Source organism: Hyaena hyaena, unplaced genomic scaffold (assembly GCF_003009895.1).
Source record: "Hyaena hyaena isolate Hyena2069 unplaced genomic scaffold, ASM300989v1 scaffold_279, whole genome shotgun sequence".
Classification (NCBI taxonomy): Eukaryota; Metazoa; Chordata; class Mammalia; order Carnivora; family Hyaenidae; genus Hyaena; species Hyaena hyaena.
The window spans coordinates 161,921-181,510 of NW_024080910.1; the positions used below are offsets into that span (position 1 = coordinate 161,921).

General features: G+C 37.4%; 1 protein-coding gene across 1 annotated transcript in view; it reads right to left on the reverse strand.

Moving 5' to 3' along the window:
* The window catches only part of ROS1 (ROS proto-oncogene 1, receptor tyrosine kinase), a 115,088-nt gene that overhangs the window by 53,112 nt on the left and 42,386 nt on the right, over positions 1–19,590 (reverse strand). The window contains exons 18-24 of the mRNA XM_039246027.1: positions 15,629–15,729; positions 8,006–8,220; positions 7,169–7,329; positions 6,207–6,351; positions 3,680–3,942; positions 1,185–1,248; positions 439–641 (exon numbers count right to left, since the gene is read on the reverse strand). Coding sequence (XP_039101958.1) covers positions 439–641; positions 1,185–1,248; positions 3,680–3,942; positions 6,207–6,351; positions 7,169–7,329; positions 8,006–8,220; positions 15,629–15,729 — 1,152 coding nt within the window. The remainder of the gene's footprint in view (positions 1–438; positions 642–1,184; positions 1,249–3,679; positions 3,943–6,206; positions 6,352–7,168; positions 7,330–8,005; positions 8,221–15,628; positions 15,730–19,590) is intronic.

Genomic DNA, 19,590 nt, shown 5'->3' on the forward strand with positions numbered 1-19,590 from the left:
CCATATAAAGAGATACCACAAGTTAAATAACTTGCTGATGGTCACAGATCTAGTAAGTAATCTGGTGAAGTCAGAATTAAATTCTGAATTTCAGATCCCAAAGCTCAGCCATGAATCATTACACAACCCTGTCCTCCTACTATTGGACTAATACTAGACTGGGTTTGTTCAAGGACTACAATTTATTTTTTTTACCTCTATCCCAGGAACTAACACAGTGCCTTAAACCAAATAAAACTATTTACAAATTAAACCTGAATGACATTTGCCCAAATCTAACCTCTATTCATCTGTGACTAAATAATTAGGCAACATGTGTCCTTTCCAGCCATTGTAATCTTAATGGCTCAACCACTGACCAGTCTATTTAATTACAGGGTAGTGTGATATGTAAATTATCCATGCCCTTCCTTCCAGAAGAGTTACATAGTGAGATACCTCAGAGCTGGATCTGTTGTGCATGTTCAGAAGGCAGAGGGAGTCTCCTTGAGCATAATACCCCATTCCATTATCAGCTGTGTAGCCCATGGTATGGATGTCTCGTTCTGCTGAAAATGTCCATACAATTTGATTTTGATCCATATCTAATAAAATTATCTTGCTGTCAAAAAGAGTTATGAGGTATGGAAATGGGTTGATTTCTGAAAACAAAAAAAAGTAGATAATACATATAAGAAATAAAAACCTTTCGTGTGACAAAATCCCTTAATTCACTCTCAGGCTATTCTGAAATCCATGGTCTTCTTTGCGTTCATCTACTGCTCTAGTCTCAATCAATGCTGCCAAGCTCCCTTAGCTCAGGTTGGTTTAAGTGTGTTTGGTGATGATAAAATTTGGTTATTTGGCTTTAACTTCATCTCAGAGACAACATTCATATCCCTGAGAATACCAAGGGTCAAAAATATTTTTAAAATGCTGGGGCGCCTGGGTGGCTTAGTCGGTTAAGCGTCCGACTTTCGCTTAGGTCATGATCTCGCGGTTCGTGGGTTCGAGCCCCGCGTCGGGCTCTGTGCTGACTGCCAGCTCAGAGCCTGGAGCCTGCTTCAGTCTGTGACTCCCTCTCTCTCTGACCCTCCCCTGCTCACACTGTCTCTCTCTCTCTCTCATAGAAATAAATAAAACATTTTAAAAAAATGTTTTTAAAATGCTAATTGTTTCTTGCACAGGTTTTAGGTAATGAATACCTAAGGTTCTGGATTTGACTATGTCAGAAAATGGTCCAGGTCCTTTGGATGTGAAGGCTCGAACCTAAAGAGAGAAAAGGATACCAAAAAAGAAAAAAAAATGCATTCAACAGCATCCTCAATGACAATAATTACTTTCTGAGACTGATAAATTATTGAAGGTTTCATTTCACAATTTTGATATCAATTACGAATAGTTTCTTTTTCTGTCAGGTTTTCATTTAAATTCCAGTTTGTTAACACACAGTGTAATACTAGTTTCCAGTATAGAATTTAGTGATTCATCTTGACAACACCCAGTGCTCATCACAAGTGCCCTCCTTAATCCCTCTCACCTATCTAGCCCAAGCCCCACCCACCTCCCCGCCAGCAACCATCAGTTGCTCTTGGTAGTTAAGAGTCTGTTTCCTGGTTTGCCTTTCTTTCCCCACCCTCATGTTCATCTATTTTGTTTCTTTAATTCCACATATGAGTGAAATCATATGGGTCTTTGTCTTTCTCTGACTGAATAGTTTCAAATAGTTACTTCCCTCTGAGTATAAAGCAATAAATCAGTAAGAAGTAAATATTGCCCCCACATTCATGCTGGTGGTGTGCTTTTTATCATTGCTATTGTTGTCTGGAAGAGTACAAAGTATTGGCACAAATCTCCACTGCAAAAGATTTGAATTTCTAAAAAAGGTCTTAAGCTATTTCCAAAATTAAATTATATAGAACATTTAACAGAAACAAAACTATGCACATTATGGTAAAATTCCACATACTGTGAAATAAACATCTAGAAGCTTTAAATAATTAAATTTACTGTGCTTTATAAAAATAAGGAGATTTATAAAAGAAAATAATAATTAAAACTTATATTTGAATTTTTTAACGTTTATTTATTTTTGAGAGAGGGTCAGAGAGAGAGGGAGACACAGGATCCGAAGCGGGCTTCAGGCTCTGGGCTGTCAGCACAGAGCCTAACATGGGGCTCGAACTCACACCTGTGAGACCATGACCTGAACTGAAGCTGGATGCTCAACCGACTGAGCCACCCAAGCACCCCACATTTGAATATTAATTATGCATTTCAAACCACTCTTACATACATTATCTCTTTTGGTTCTCACAATTAAGAGTAGAAACTAGACAAAATCAGAATTAAGGTAAGTAATATCCACTATGACATATGCAGAAACTGGCATAAAAACCAAGTCCTCTGGGGTTTGTGTACTTGTATACCATGCCACTCTGCATCCTAGTACCAAACTTTTTAAGAACAGCTTTTATTAGATGTCTTTTATTGTGTAATAAGTCACTTCCATTTCCAAACCTTGCATGTGTACAACAGCCTAAAAAGGAAATTGACACCCATTAGTGATGGACTCAAAAGGTAGGTCCTCAAGTGCCCTCTCAGTCAACAAAGTATTAGATTATTTTTATTATACTTCTACTGTTAAATATATTTTACCATACTATACATACTACTATCTGTTCATGGGGCGTGTGTGTGTGTGTGTATCATGATGGTAAATACATATACCAAGATGTCTTCACTTTTGCACAAGACCATGTTAAGTGAAACTCATGCATATCCATGCATACCACTTTGCACAATCCTGTGATGACTGAGATCTGAAACTATATGTACATTTAGAAAGATACACTTAACCAGAATATTTATTTAACCAGAACACACAGAATTCTTAACAAATAGGAATGTGTATTATCTTTAATGTTTATGTACAACTTCTTCAATTCGCATATGTAGATGTAATATATTAGCAAAATAACTATTAAGTTAGAATTTTACAAAGAGAAAACAGATCCTTAGGAAACTCAAACCTCTAAAACACTCCCCAAAGCATTATGTTCTCCAAAAAGAAATGGAAAATAATTCTAAATATGTACAACATTGTCACCAACTTGGTATTTAATGAAGATAAAAAAATCATCAAGTCGTCTACCATAAGCAGAAAGCTATTTCATATTAAAGTTAGAATGTCTAAATGGGGTGGCCATAGCTTTTTATTCTTGACTCCTATTCTCTCTCACTTTCTTGCTAGACAGTAACTCTGAGATGTCAACTATCTAGACTCTCGGTGATGTGATCTAGGGGAAAGGACTCCAGAAGCTGGACTACAGCACACGACTTCCTAGCCATGCAGCGTTAGTAATTCACTGATATACCCAGAGACATGGCTTTTTCTTCACAGACAGTAAGAGGATCAAATGAGATAAGGAATATAAAAGCATCTACCATGGTGCATGGCCTATACTGATCACAGGAAAAAATAATGGTTTGTTCTGGATCTGAAAGCAAGAAAGTTGTCAACCTGTCCTTTACCCTAGCTGTTCCCTCTGCCCTCCATATCCTTGCCACCCACTTGACTTCTGTGACCACAGTGGACCTCAAAGTATTGACAGAGTAGCAGAATTCTTAACCTACTCCTATAATCAGTCTTCTGTTTGCACTACTGAGACCCTCGTGTCCCTGTTCTCACTCTTCATACCTGGAAGGCAACAGTGTACCCAGGATTCATGCTTTCAAGCTGAAAAGACATCTCTGAGGGGGTTGCGTTGACAGTCATCCAGTCTTCGAATGTTTTATTTGTGTCTCTCTGGTTGGATATTTGATACAACATTTCAAATCTCATTAACACACCATTTTCATGCTTAGGCTTATTCCATCTAAATTCCACCACAACTTTATCCTGGTTATGGTATTTTCCACTTGGTGATATAAATATCCTGGGATTCTGGGGTGCCGATGGAACTAAAAAGCAGAGGCACAGAAAGGGTAGAAAAGAATAGGAGGTTGGCTTTTTACCATTCATGATGAGGGGATGGAAAAACTTAGTAATAAATACTTCTCATTCCAGAAATTGAAGCGTATCTATCTTGTTCTTAAAGATCCTCAGGAGAGAAGATTCCACAGATTTCTTCAGGAACCTAGCCTAGTATTTCAGCAAATCTTTCTTATCTTCAACCCAAATCCCTCTTACCACCACTTAGGCACATCTTTTTCATCTGTGCCCTGTACAGATGGAAGGTAGCTGGTTCTTCTTATAAAATACAATATTTACTCTCATTCTGACACAGTGATTTAGCTAGTGGTGGAAATGACAGTCACGGGAAGAAAGGTAGCAACTTGGCCCGGCCTTCAGCCAGTTTAGGATATAAAATTCAGCATGTCACAGATCCAGGCTCTCTCACCTTGAACCCTCCCAGGCAGCAGTACCTTGAACCTCCCAGACAGTAGTACCTCAAGAGTATGGTTTGGGGGCTCCCATTTATCCTAGAGCCAAAGCAAGCAATTTAGTGTCTCCCATCCCTTCAATGAATTTATCTCCTTTTTAAGAGAAATTCCTCTGCCTGATGTCTATGTCATTTCATGCAAGATGCCTGTCTTCCTTCTTCAGACTCCTCTACAAGGTCCCTCTTCACTCTCAACTGGAATCACATCGCTTCTCAATGTTCAACACTCCCATTGTTATCCAATCTCCAGGCCTTCTTAACACGGTGCTCACATGGGATACCTTTTCTTGCATCATTCCTCAGAGCCCAGCTAGAATTCCCCCTCCCCAAAAGCCTTCAGTGGCCATTCCAGTCTATGATCATTGTCTTCTCCTGAGAGCGCTGGGGCTGCTTGATAGAGATAAAGCATCTGTCTTGTCTAGTCGCTCTATGCCATGGAAACTCACTTCTCACTGTCTCATTTCTATTATCGTTGGAAGCCTGTGTTTAGCCTTCTACCATTGTTTGAGCTCCATCAGAGAAAGCACCTTTCCTTATTCCTTGTTAAATCCCCTCAAATCTAGTAGAGGACTTGCACACATTAAGTGCCTAATAAATATTTGTCAATTTGAATAACACCCCGACTATATTGTAAACTTGCCTGGAGGCAAAGGCCAAATCTTTTCATTTTTTATTGCCTCCCAACATCCAGCAGAGTGCTGCTTATCTTAGGCCCCCAGGGCATCCCTGACAGATGCAGGCAAAACCATTTCCATGGAAGAATCCGACCAAAGCTGGCACTCCAAGATAATCTCAAAGAGACCATACCTGGATGCAAATGTTAACTGCTCCAGGACCTGCCCAGCCTCAACTATGTTCCTGTTATGAGACTCATGGATAAATGTTGTTGAAAGACTCTTAACAGTGAAAAAAACAAAAAAAACAAAAACAAAGACAAAAACAAAACCCAGAATGGATATCTATGCTTATTGAGCTCTTTCTGCCTGCCACGTCTTGTGCTAGTAAGTTTATATTGAATAAATCAATATGATACTATCATTTACCAGCATGTGCAGACATGATTGAATGGAGATTTGATAAAACAACAGTGAAAAGTGTGGATTAAGTCCCAGCCCTGTCACTTACTAGCTATTTTACATTGTGCAACCCCTAGGCTTCTGCTTTCTCTTTGCGTAACTGAGACAGTACACCTGTCCTACCTTCCGGGGAGCCACGGGAGGAGCAAATGCAAAGATGAAATGATGTTTCCGACACATGATATGTGTGCAGTAAATGCTTAATAAAGGAGCTAAACATATAAATGTGCTTTGTACAGTTTATAGTGACAAACATGTAAAGATACGACTAGTATCCTTTTTAAAGCATATTCCAAAGTAACACATTAAATTCAGGCATGAGTTGTCCACCTATGAAAATTTCTGAGTTACCATCTGTGAGAACATCTTCAGACAAGCCTGCCGTCCATGAAACCGTCTCTGCCGTTATATTCCCGTTTTCCTTCTCAAGTGTTTCACAAGTTACCTGAAACAGGTTTCTGCATCATATATATTATTATAATCAAGAGAAACAATCTTTAAGAAATCCTTGAAATATGTTTTTGGAATAAATGATGCAGATTGATATTAATGGTGTTATTCTCATCTCCAAAAAGTCATTGAGGAGGTATTAAATCTCAACACATCTACAAAACTGGAAGTTATTTTTAAAAATTATTAGCTATTTATTGTCGATTGTAGAAAGTGAGGCTTTGCCTTTTTAAAAAAGGAATTTTAACCCCTGTACCTGTTTCAGGTGCTCGAAGTGACAGAGATGTTTTGGGGCCCTTTCCCCAGTACGTATAAGGAGTGACAGAAAGATTAAATAAGGTATAGGGCTCCAGCCCTTCCACAGTAAATACAGGCGAAAGCTGTTGCTCACTAGCCAGGAACTAAAATATAAGAACACATTAATATCTTAATAAGGGAGTCATAAAATCCTTTATTCCTAATTAACTGAAATCCCCAAACTTTGATTCACATATTAAGTCAAAACGTGTAATTTTGGAAATGCCACTGTTGCCAAATTCTGTATAGTTCAACAAAGACGAGTTAAAATGTATCTAACATACCAATTGTTAACATTTACCACAAAACAGGGGCGTCTGGGTGGCTCAGTCGGTTTAGCTTCCGATTTTGGCTCAGGTCATGAACTCACAGTTCATGGGTTTGAGCCCTGCATCGGGCTCTGTGCTGACAGCTCAGAGCCTGGAGCCTGCTTCAGATTCTGTGTCTTCCTCTCTTTCGGCCCCTTCCCTGTTTGTGCTCTGACTGTCTGTGTCTGTGTGTGTGTCTCTCAAAAGATAAATGAACATTAAAAAAAAATCTTTAAAGGTTCTAAGGAAAAATCTTTTCTTTTTTTAAAATTTTTTATTTGAGAGAGAGAGTGTGTGAGTGAGGGAGAGGGACAGAGGGAGAGAGAGAATGTTAAGCAGGCTCCATGCTCAGCACGGAGCCAAATGAGGGGCTTGGTCCCATGACCCTGGGATCATGACCTGAGCCGAAATCAAGAGTCAAATGCTCACAAATGCTCAGCCGACTGAGTCCCCCAGGTGCCCACTCAGGAACAATCTTAACAACCAAATGCATTGGAAGCAATAAAGGAGACAGGCTTGGCTAAATGAAGGAAGCACAAATTAGTATGGGCAGGGCTAATGCAGAATGTAAAGCCTGTTTGAGGAATGGAAGTTACTGGCACCAACACTATACCTTAGAATGAGAACTGAAATCCACACTGTAGAAAATTATACCCCAACCCACTGCTGGGGGTGGATTCCACAGGATTTGAAAACTTGAAGCATTTCCTTCGATCCTAAATGAAGACTCTTGAACAGAATCTGGGATAACCTTGGGGGTAACAGAAAAGTTCCCTATGGGATGAAAGAAATAATAGAGGGAGAAAGAATTTAGGATTATCAAACATCATAGAGAACATGGATAATTAATATAAATTACTAATAATTACTAGCAAAACAAAATTTCCCTTTCCTTTAATATACCCTGACAATCTGTTTTTTATGATTGGTCCATGCTGCAAATTTGGGTTAACAGTAAACTGCAAGCAAACCAACAGACACTACTAAAGTCTTTTTTAAAAAACTTAATTCTTTTTAAAAAGTTTTTCATTTATTTTTGAGAGGCAGAGACAGAGCATGAGTGGGGGAGGGCAGAGAGAGAAGGTGACACAGAATCTGAAGCAGGCTCCCGGCTCTGAACTGTCAGCACAGAGCCTGGTGCAGGTCTCAAACCTATGAATTGTGAGATCATGACCTGAGCCAAAGTCAGACACTTCACCAACCGAGCCGTCCAGGTACTCCTAAAACTTAATTCTTAAGAAAAAATTCCCAAAGGGGCACTTGAGTGGCTCAGTTGGTTGGGCATCCTCCACTTTCTTTTTTTTCTCTCTCTCTCTCTCTCTCAAAGATAAATAAACATTTTAAAATTTTTTGAAAAAAAAGAAAAGGAAAGGAAAAAATTCCAACATAAACACTTATTTAACAAAACATGTTTGGAGGAGAGAGGGTACGCCGGGATAATATACTGTACCTGGCAGAGGCTTGAGGGACGTCTGAATAATTGTGAACTGATTAAATTTGGCTGCTTCCAAAACAGAGACACTGGTTCTCTGACCTATTTCCTGAGCTGTGATAATCCTAAAGCCATTGATCCAGAAGAGCCGACCACTATAGTACATCAGTGTATTCCGGGAAATTTCAGAAGTACTCCAGGCTGCAAATTCTGTGATGTTGGTAGCTCTGGTGCTGCTAAAATATGGCGCCAGTTAGCCTGGGGGAAGGGCTGGTACACTCAAGGACTGGAGAGAATGTATGTTTGTGAAAGTGTGCTGGTGAATGCAAAAACAAAAAGAAAATACTTTGCAACAATAATTATTGTTATTTTTAGTTCTGTATAAAGCTGATTTTTATGCTTTTCTTAAAGTATATCTAAAGCAAGTTTCCTAGGACTTTTCTAATTAATGTGATATTGCAATGGCAGGAATATTACACAGATTTTAAGAAATACTTGTGATTCTCGGTAATACCCTACATCAGAGGTGTAACCTACTGACTGGTTTCTCCTCATTGGGCTGTACCTCCCTCTTTTACTTGATTAATCACATTATTTATGGGCCATCCATTATTCTTGCCTGTTTCGTCCTTCAATATATACTATTCACAACTGCTGCTTCAATGATAGTTATTAACTTCGTTAGCTCATTCAAAATGCTTCTTTTCAGACTGGGGAATTCAACTCAACAGACATTATTTACATCAATGTTAGAGTTTTCTCTCAGTGACAGAATTTTACAAAGGTTTCACTTTAAAAATCTGCTTCGTAGTTTCTAAAAATTACTCTAGTTTTCTCATATTCAGTAAATAAAAACTACCTCAATGATTTTCAGCTTTTAAAGTGATAGTTTGACTTTTTCTTTTAAAGGTTTCTCGACATCTTTTTAGAGTGTTGACATTTCCCTCTTTAGAAAAGTAGAAAGAATGGCATTTTAAAATTAAAATAAATAAAAGCTTTAATTTGAGAATTTCACAATATCTCCTTGACAAAACTGTAATTACCTAAGAGTACAAAAACTGGAAGTTGGGATCCTTATAAAGAAGTATACTCACTAGGACGATTCACATTGCCCTTTTTCTAGTAAAATAATCTATTCATACTTACGCAGTTCTGAAGACAGCATCTGGTTTACCGTGAGGATTTTGACTCACTTGTCTAATTTACACCTTGCTATTACCATTTCTCATTAGAACTTTCCAGCAACCTTGTGAAATATATGAAACCAAATTCCAAATGGAGGGAAGCTCACTAAACAGGATGCACTTGGGCTGAGGTGGCTGGTCCTTCTGGACCACACACAGAGCTGCTGAAGCCTGTATCCTGTGAATGCACTTGTGTTAGCTTTGCCGTTGTTTGTTTCAGCATTTCCAAAAGTGTCCCCAAGACAGAGGGTTTCCCTGCAAGGTGAGACTGAATATCCCTTAGCTGCTCCTAGCTTGGATGGTCCCTCATTTCCAGCTGAAGACTCCTCCCTTATAAAAATCTCATGGGCTAACTGGGAAATTCTTGACCTCCAATGTTCACGGCACTTCAGCAAAACCTCCTCACTTTCAAGAGGTCAATATGGGGCTTCCTTCCATCTGTAATTTCAAACCCTTCAGTCCTCAGCAATAAGTAGAGCTAGATTTAAATCAAAGCTCAACAAAAAAAGTTATAAAAAGACAAATTTTTCCATAAAGTGTGAAATATGTGTACAGGTCAGCTGAGGTTACTGTGCTGTAACTCTGTACTGTACTGTTCATGCATTCACTCATTCATTCAACATGTGTTTTGTACCCCCGCTCTGTGTTGGCCACTAAGAATACAGTGATAAATAAGACAGAGACAATCCCTGGGGTGCCTGGGTGGCTTAGTCGGTTAAGCGTCCGACTTTCGCTTAGGTCATGATCTCGCGGTTCGTGGGTTCGGGCCCCGCGTCGGGCTCTGTGCTGACTGCCAGCTCAGAGCCTGGAGCCTGTTTCAGTCTGTGACTCCCTCTCTCTCTGACCCTCCCCTGCTCATGCTGTCTCTCTCTCTCTCCTAGAAATAAATAAAAACATTTAAAAAAATTAAAAAAATAAAAAAAAAAGACAGAGACAATCCCTGCCCTCATGGAATACACAGGCTAGCAGAAAAGGCAGTCTGGAAGAAGATGAGCAAACACTACACTGCTGAATGACACTGTAAAAGGAAAGGTAGAGTGGATTCCTTAACAAGGAGACCTGTGGTCAGAAAAAGTCTGGTCATGCCAGAGAACATGTTTAAACTGAGCCATGCAGACTGAATACCAATTGACCAAGGGAACTGAGTCTGGGAACATTGCAGGCAGAGGGAACAGTAAGGACATAAAGTCCTTTGAAGCATGTAATCAGTTCTGACATAATTAAATATAACTGAATTGTTGATGGGTACACCCTCTTCAAGTTCCAGGTCAGCTATGTTATTATACTTGTACCTGATTAATTCTTTTATACACTAAAGGAAATGGATGGACTTAGAGAAGGAAGAGTAATTTCAAGAGTAGCTCCATTAGGGGCACCTGGGTGGCTCAGTCAATTGAGCATCTGACTTCAGGATTTCTGCTCAGGGATCATGATTTCTTGAGTTTGAGCCCTGTATCAGGATACAGCATGGAGCTTGCTTGGGATTCTTTTTCTCCTTCTCTCTCTGACCTTCCCCCACTATCTCTCTATCTTTACATAAATAAATAAAGTTGCCATAGCTATGCTAATATCAGACAAAGTGGTCTCTAAGGTGATGAGCATTATCATAGACTGATGAGGGCATTTTATAGTGGAAAAAAAAGGCAGTAAAATCAAGTATACAGATAACAATATAATACAAAGGATCCAGGTACATCGACTGTAGAGAACCATAGGCAAATCTACGATCATAGTTGAACACTATAGCACCTTCCTCTCAGTGATAGATAGTACAAGTAGACACAAATATTTAAACTACACTATCAACCAATTTATGTACTTGACAGTTACAGACTACTATACCAAATAGATATTAATCTAATAATAACTAATCTAATAATCTAACAGATTATTTAGCAGAATAAATACACATGGAACATTCATCTTGATATACCCAGTGGTGGGCCATAAAATAAATGTAAATACATGTCAAAAAATTAAAATTTATGGTGTATGTTCTTTGGCCACAATAATATTAAATTAGAAATTAATAGAAATAATACCTAAACAATCCTAAAACCCTTCACAATTAAGCAACATACATTTTAAAAACATATGAATCAAAGAAAACTAATGAGAGAAATTAGAAAATATTTTGAAATCAAAAATAATAAAACACAGCATACTAAATTTTGTGGAATACAACTAACATCGTCTTTAAAAGAAATGTATAGGTTTAAATGTCAATATTATAAAGATATTAATGGAATGATGGAACACAATTTTTTTCTTTCATCTTAAAAAGCTAGAATAGGGGTGCCTGGGTGGCTCAGTCAGTTAAGCGTCCGACTTCGGCTTAGGTCATGATCTCATGGTTCGTGGGTTCCAGCCCCGCATCAGGCTCTGTGCAGGCAGCTAGCTCAGAGCCTGAAGCCTGCTTCAGATTCTGTGTCTCCCTCTCTCTCTGACCCTCCCCTGCTCATGCTGTCTCTCTCTCTCTCTCTCTCTCTCTCTCTCTCTCAGAAATAAATAAAACATTAAAAATTTTTTAAAAAGCTAGAATAGAAGAGGATATTATAAAAGAAGAAGAAATAATAAAAATAATACTGGAAAAGGGCAAAATGGGAAATGGAAAATCATAGAGAAAATCAATAAAACTAAAAGCTAGTTCTTTAAAAAGATTGATAAATTAGATAAAGCCTTACCAGGAGTGATCAAGAAAAAAATGTATCAATATCAGAGATATGAGGACATCACAAAAGACTTATAGACATTAAAGTGATAACATGGGACTATTATTAAATTTAATTTGACAACTCATTCAAAATGGATAAATTCCTTGAAAGGCATGAATGAACAAAATTGATTCAAGAAGAAATGAAAATTTAAATAACTTTATTTCCTTAAAATATATTGACTTATAAGCAAACAATTATTTTCCACAGAGAAAACTCCAGGCCCAGAAGGATTCACTGGTGGATACTATCAAAACTTCGTATCAGTGCTATAGAAAAACTCAGAAAATTGAGGAGGAGGGAATGCTTCCTAATTCATTTTAAAAGACAATTATAACCCCCAAAAGCATTCTGTATGTAACCGGAACAGTGAATTTAGCAATGAATCAAGATAATCCATTTACCAAGGAATTTACCAAGTAAATATACAAAACCCAATCTGATTTCTCCATACTAGTAATAAGCATTTAGAAAATGAAATTTTTTAAAACATCACTTATAAAGCATCAGAAAAAAATCAGAGGGGCACCTGGGTGGCTCAGTCAGTTGAACGTCCAACTCAATCATGGTCTCATGGTTCATGAGTTTGAGCTCTGCTTTGTGCTCTCTGCTGTCAGCACAGAGCCCACTTTGGATCCTCTGATAAACCTTGCTCTCTGCCCCTTCCCTACTGGCTCTCTCTATCTCAAAAATAAACAAACATTAAAAAAATTTTTTTAATCATACACTTCAGGATTAATTAATGAAAGGAGTGCAAAATTTCTATATTTCTAGGAGTGCCTGGTTGGCTCAGTCATTAGAGCACACACTTGTAATCTTGGGGTTGTGAGTTCAGCCTCATGTTGGCATGGAGCCTACTTTAAAAAACAAACAAACAAACTTCTACACTGAAAATATAAAACACTGCTGAATGAAATTAAAGAAAACCAAAATAAATGGAGAGAGATACCATTTTTATTGATTGGAAGAGTCAATACTTTATGATATCCAGTCTCCCTAAATTGATAAGAGATTTAAAATTCCAACAGGCTTTATTAAAGAATTAGTGAGATGATTTTTAAATTTATTTGGAAAGGCAAAAGATCGAGAATAGCCAAAATAAAAATATTGAAAAAGAAAAACAAATTGAGGACTTAATATCACCTATCCTTAAGTCTTTTCCTAAATTTATAGTAATCAAGAAAATGTAGTATTGGCAGGAGACTAGACAAATATAACAAAGGAACAGAATAGAGAGTCCAGAAATAGACCAAAATATATTCAGTCAAATAATTTTGAACAAGGGCACAAAGCAATTAAATAATGAAAGGCAAATCTTTTTAACAAATTGTACTAGAACAATTGGATACTCATATGAAAAGGAAAGAAACATCTAAAAACCATGTCTAAAAACCACGTTTAAGTGGATCACATATTTAAATAAGGAAGATAAAACAACAAAAAAACACATCATATAAAATTGTCACAACCTTGAGAGAGGCAAAGATATCTTATAGCAGGCACAGGAAACACAAACCATAAAGAAAATAATTGAGGGGTGCTTGGGTGGCTCAGTCGGTTAAGTGTCCAACTTTGGCTCAGGTCATGATCTCACAGTTTGTGAGTTCAAACCCCGCGTCAGGCTCTGTGCTGAACAGCTAGCTCAGAGCCTGAAGCTTGTCTTTGGATTCTGTGTCTCCCTCTCCCTGACCCTCTCTGACCCTCCCCTGCTCATACTCTCTCTCTCTCTCTCTCAAAAATAAATTTAAAAACATTAAAAATATTTTTAAAAAAGAAAATAATTGATAAATCTTAAGTCAAAATTAAAAAACTTTTGCTCGCCAAAATACACCACCAACAAATATATAGGTAAACCAAATACTGAGAGAAAAATTTCACAACACATATATTCTACAAAGGACTTATATACAGAATATATAAAGATGTCCAGCAGCTCAATAAGGAAAAGATATGCAACCAATTAAATAGTGAGAAAAACACTTGAAAAGCCACATCATAAAAGACAATATATAAATAGTCAATAACAAATTAAAAAGTGGTCAACATTATTAGTTATTGGTGAAGTGTAAATTAAAAGCACAATGATGTATTGCTACATATACCAATAAGTGGTGAAAATTTGAAAGATTGCCAAAGCCAACTGTTGGGGGAATGTAGAAGAACCAGAACTCTCATACATCTCTGGAAGAAATGTAAAATGGGATAAACCCTTTGAAAACCAGGAAATTATTTAAGAAGGTAAGCATATATCTTCCCTATCACCCAGCAATTCTACTGCAACAATACATCTAAAACCTTGTATATAAATATTTATACAGTTTTATCCATAATAACCAAAATCAGGAAGCAATCCAAATGTCCATCAAGAGGAGAATGGATATGCCAACTATGGTATGTTCGTGCAATGGAATACTACTCAGCAATAAGAAGGAAAGACTGATACTCCTAACACATGGATGAATCATAAAGATTATGCTAAGTAAAATAAGCCAGACACAAAAGGTACATATTTCAGGGGTAAGGGGGATTGATTGAGTAGGGGCACAGGAAAATTTCTGTGATGATGGACACATCTGTGTCTTTTTAAAAAATTTTTTCATTATGTTTATTTATTTACTTATTTTTAAGACAGAGAGAGACAGCGTGAGCAGGGGAGGGGCAGAGAGAGAGGGAAGAGAGAATCCCAAGAAGGCTCCACACTGTCAGAGCCCAATGCAGGGCTCAAACTCATGAACCATAAGATCATGACCTCATCCATTCCTCAAAAAATTAACAATAGAACTCCCCTATGACCCAGAAGTAGCACTGCTAGGAATTTACCCAAGGGATACAGGAGTGCTGATGCATAGGGCACATGTACCCCAATGTTCATAGCAGCACTGTCAACAATAGCCCAAACATGGAAAGAACCTAAGTGTCCATCAACTGACGAATGGATCAAGAGGATGTGGTATACTTATACAATAGAATACTACATAGGAATGAGAAAGAATGAAATCTGGCCATTTGTAGCAACATGGATAGAACTAGAGATTGTTATGCCGAGCGAAATAAGTCAGGCAGAGAAAGACAGATATCATATGTTTGCACAGATAGGTCGATTAGGAGGAACTTAATGGAGGGCCATAGGGGAGAAGAAGGGGAAAAATAGTTGGGGAGAGGGAGGGAGGCAAGCCATGAGAGACTCTTGAATGCTGAGAACAAACTGAGGGCTGATGGCGGTGGGGGAGAGAGGAAGGGGAGTGATGGGTGTGGAGGAGGGCACTTGTTGGGATGAGCACTGGATGTTATATGGAAACCAAGTTGACAATAAACTATTTAAAGAAAAAAAAAAAAGATCATGACCTCAACCAAACAAGCCACCCAGGTGCCCCTGGACATATCGTGCCTTAAAATGTATTTGTCAAACTGGAGACCTGGTTTGAGGACACAGATCAAGAGAGTAATTCATGTGTTTCTTTCCACTCCAGTCTTCATGTGTGGTACAGGATGATTTCTGCCTAACTCCATCATGTTAAGAAGAGGAAAAACACAACTTCACTGTACTCTCTTTCTACTGTCGTATTCAACTGTCATTAGTTGTTTACAAACCTCCCTCTCCCCACAAGCACAATGCCTGCAAAACCAGTGGACAACTAGTAAGTGCTTATTGGAAGAATAAATGAATTCTCATGCACTGTCACATCACTGAGGGGCAAGTCGTTCTCATTCTCAACCAATTGTTTTCAAGAGACAGTACTTACCTCCGCCCTCGAAGAACAGCTGTGTACAGGTGAATACATTGGCTGTCTTGAACTAACCAATACAGGAGCCCACCACTAAGATCTAAAGTTAGAGCAACTACCTAAATAGAAAATAAGATAAGAAAAATGAATCAAATACACGTTTAGAGGATACCTTTGTGAATAAGTCACACTTAAACTATAGATTTCTCTTTAATGTCCCCTTTGGAATAATAAACTCGGTAATTTTTACCTTTCACTGAATAGAAAAATTATGTGAGATTCCTATTTCTATGTAATTTGGATATAAACACAGGTTGCCTAAAAATCCTCAGAAGGCAGGGACTTCTATAAATTTAGCTCTGGTGGTTCTCAAAGTATGATTCTTGGACCAGCAGTATCAGCAGTACCTGCAAAATTATTACAAATTTTCAACCACACTCCAGGTCCTACTGAATCAGGAACTTTGAGCCACTGTGTTAAGCCTTGCCTAAAGCTAGTCATAACTTTGGACTCTGGCCATATAAGCTAATAAATTTCTTTCTTGTTTAAATCTGTTGTTTTCAAACATTGATGCACTTTAGAATTACCTGCTGAGTTCTTCAAAACCCTAAATTCTCAGAGTGCATCCTATTAAATTATAATCTTTGGAGATGGAACCCAGGTTCCAGTATGTTTTCAAATTCCCCAGATCATGCTAATGTGACACCCAGCTTGAGAACCAATGTTTTAAGCCATTTTAAATTATATTTTTTGTTCATTACAACCAAAACATCCTGACACATTTTAAAAATATAATACACAGTTTTGTGTTTTATAATTGAATAGAGTCATATCATATAAAGTTCTATGTCTAGCTAACATACGAAAACCACTTCTTACTAATCTTCCTTTGTCTTCGTGTTACAGTTCATGCCTTAATTTTATGCCCCGTTACCTAGGTAAGACCTGAGGAAAGACTGCTTTTCCTATGAAATAGACTGCATGAGACAGAAATTACAATCCAAGGGAACACTCTTTTGCTTTCTTTGCCTTTATAGGTATTTTTCAAATAAGCTGAGATGGCCAGGTGTATGGCCTCAGAGTGGTGGAGTCTTTCTATAGCAGATCTAGAGGCTAAGAGAGATCAAGGACTAAAGTTGATGGCTACATGTTTCAGATTCTGTCTCCCTCTCTCTCTGAACCCTCCCTTGCTCATGCTCTCTCTCTCAGAAGTAAATAAAACATTTAAAAAATTTTTTAAAAAGTTGATGGCTACATCTCTAACAAGATACTGCAGCATAAAAACAAAAATGATGACCCAGTGAGAAATGTAAAAAGAACACAATAAGGTATCCAAGAATAAAAAAAAGTACATGATTGCAAGAACCTCCAGCTGTCATATAAATCACAGCCTCTGTCTTCAAGGAAACAGTCTACTCCTTTCCAAGATTAAAAAACAAAAAACTGAAAAGCAAACACACACAAAAAATTATCTAGCAATCCCCAGCCTTTTGGGAGTTGAATCATGTTCTTGCCTCAGGCTAAAAGAAATTAATTGAGTCTTGTGTCTGTTAAAGTGAAATCGGGTTAATCTTGCTTGGTTATTTATAATGAGATGCACTCAAGTTTTCTAAATTACAAAGGCTATTTTATCTCTTAAAAAAGAATACTCTACAACTCCCTGTTCTAGAATACAACAAACTATTTGAGCCGTAAATAAAATTCAGGTTTTGGGTCATTACCCAATTCCTTTACATCAGTCATTTGAGCCCATATTTAAAAAGAGCCAGAGGATGTTCCATAAATCTTTGGTAACAATTGTTATGTCTAATAACAGACATGCCTTGGAAATAATCCCTTTGGCCTAAAGTATAAGCTTGAGGTTAAATCCTGTGGTAATGTGTTCTACATGTATATATATATATACATCCAAGTATATATATACATACACATATATATATGTATATATATATGAGCCTGTGCGATCTATCAAATGTGGCAAAGGTTATATTTTCAGTTTAGATGAATAACTCACTGCATTCTCCTAATCACACAAATATCAAGCCTTTCTATAAATAATTGTCTGGTTGTTTTATTATACCTATTGATTGCACAGTATCTCATGACTTCGTGATAAATCTATAAGCAACATATGAAGGAATGAGTGACAGTGAAATGAGAGTTGTGCTCGGTGCAAAATACGTTGCCTTCAAAACACCCACTAACATTAATGGAGGCAAATGGGTAAGACATCAAACCACGGAACCAGAACACAGATTTGTACAAGCAGCACTCCCCAGCCTGTGAAGGATTTGGAATGGGAATTTAGAGGAGGGTGTGTTTCCCCAAACATACTGAGAAATATAATTTTCTACTCCTTCACAGAAAAGTCCCCAGGGCCACTATAGAACTTTGCAGAATGAACATTACTCAAGCAACGAGATTGGAGCAGTGGGGGACATTACTGACAAAGTCCCAGGAATAGACAGAAAGTTACTCTTGAGATAATATTATTTTTTCTTTACTATGCTTTTTTCAAAAATAAAAGTGCTTTCCCCTAACACTTGTTATCAAGACATAAAAAAAATATACTTTCTTACATTCAGACTCAAAGTCTCCAAAATAGAATTAAGAGATGTTTTCATCATTTGACAGGAATGATTAATCTCTGGATATAGTATGTAAATTTGTATATCTTTTAGGAGCACGTGAGTGGTTCTGTTTGTTAAGCGTCTCACTCTTGATTTCAGCTCAGGTCATAATCTCATGGTTCTTGAATTCAAGACCACTATTGGGCTTTGTGCTGACAGTACAGACCCTGCTTCAGATTCTCTCCATGCCCCTTCCCTGCTCACCTTCTCTCTTTCTCTGTCTTTCAAAGTAAATAAATAAAATTAAAAAACAGTCTCTGAAAAAATTTTGTATTTCTTTTAAATGTCTGTGCTATAATCTGTGTATGCAAATAAGGTCTTTTAAATAACCTAGGTATTATATATAGCCCATATATCCTTGTATTGGGGATCATGTGACTCAATAACTTGTTTATAAATGATCTGGTTTTTTATATTATGGGTATTTTATCTCTACCGACAGAAAAAAAAAAGATTAAAACAATAAGAAAAAAATTAAGAAATATCCTAGGTAGAAATAGTATGAATGCTTTCTTTCTTTCTTTTCTATGCTTTTCTGTGATTTCTAAATTTCCTACAGCAAACATATATTACTATTATGAACAGGAAACACAAAATTCAGACATTTCAGATGATAGCTACAGGGTATCAAGAAGATAGGTATTGCTTCTAGAAGTTGAGGATCAAGAAAAATGGGTTTTTTTTCTAGAAGCTGAGGATGTAACATCTGTTTTAGAAATGTTCCTATATCAGGTGTGCTTTTCAGATTTAGTTACAATAATAAGAGCTTAACCATTGAGCGGTTACCACGTGCCTAGCACTATTCTCAGTACCTCACATTAATTATCTCATTTCATCTTTGCAACAACCCTAAGAGGTAGGACAATTGCTAATATTCCCATTTTTCAGACAAGGAAACAGACAAAGAAAAGGGAAATAATTTGTGTAGGAGTCACACAGTTTTTAGAGCAGTCAGTACTCAAAATTGAGAAAAAATAATAAAACATCTAATCATGACCTGTTAAGAAGGTCTAAAATATCCAATACAATTCCTGAAGATTATAAAAACAATCAGAAATTAAAATGCTTTTAAATGTGGGTCCTTTCAAGATAAAGCAAATTATAGCCTGGGTGGCTTAGTCGGTTAAAAGTCCGACTTTCGCTTAGGTCATGATCTCGCGGTTTGTGGGTTCGAGCCCCACGTCGGGCTCTGTGCTGACTGCCAGCTCAGAGCCTGGAGCCTGTTTCAGTCTGTGACTCCCTCTCTCTGACCCTCCCTGCTCACGCTCTCTCTCTCTCTCCTAGAAATAAATAAAAATATTTTAAAAAAAGATAAAGCAAATTATAAAATTCTCCATATTGTATTTTAAT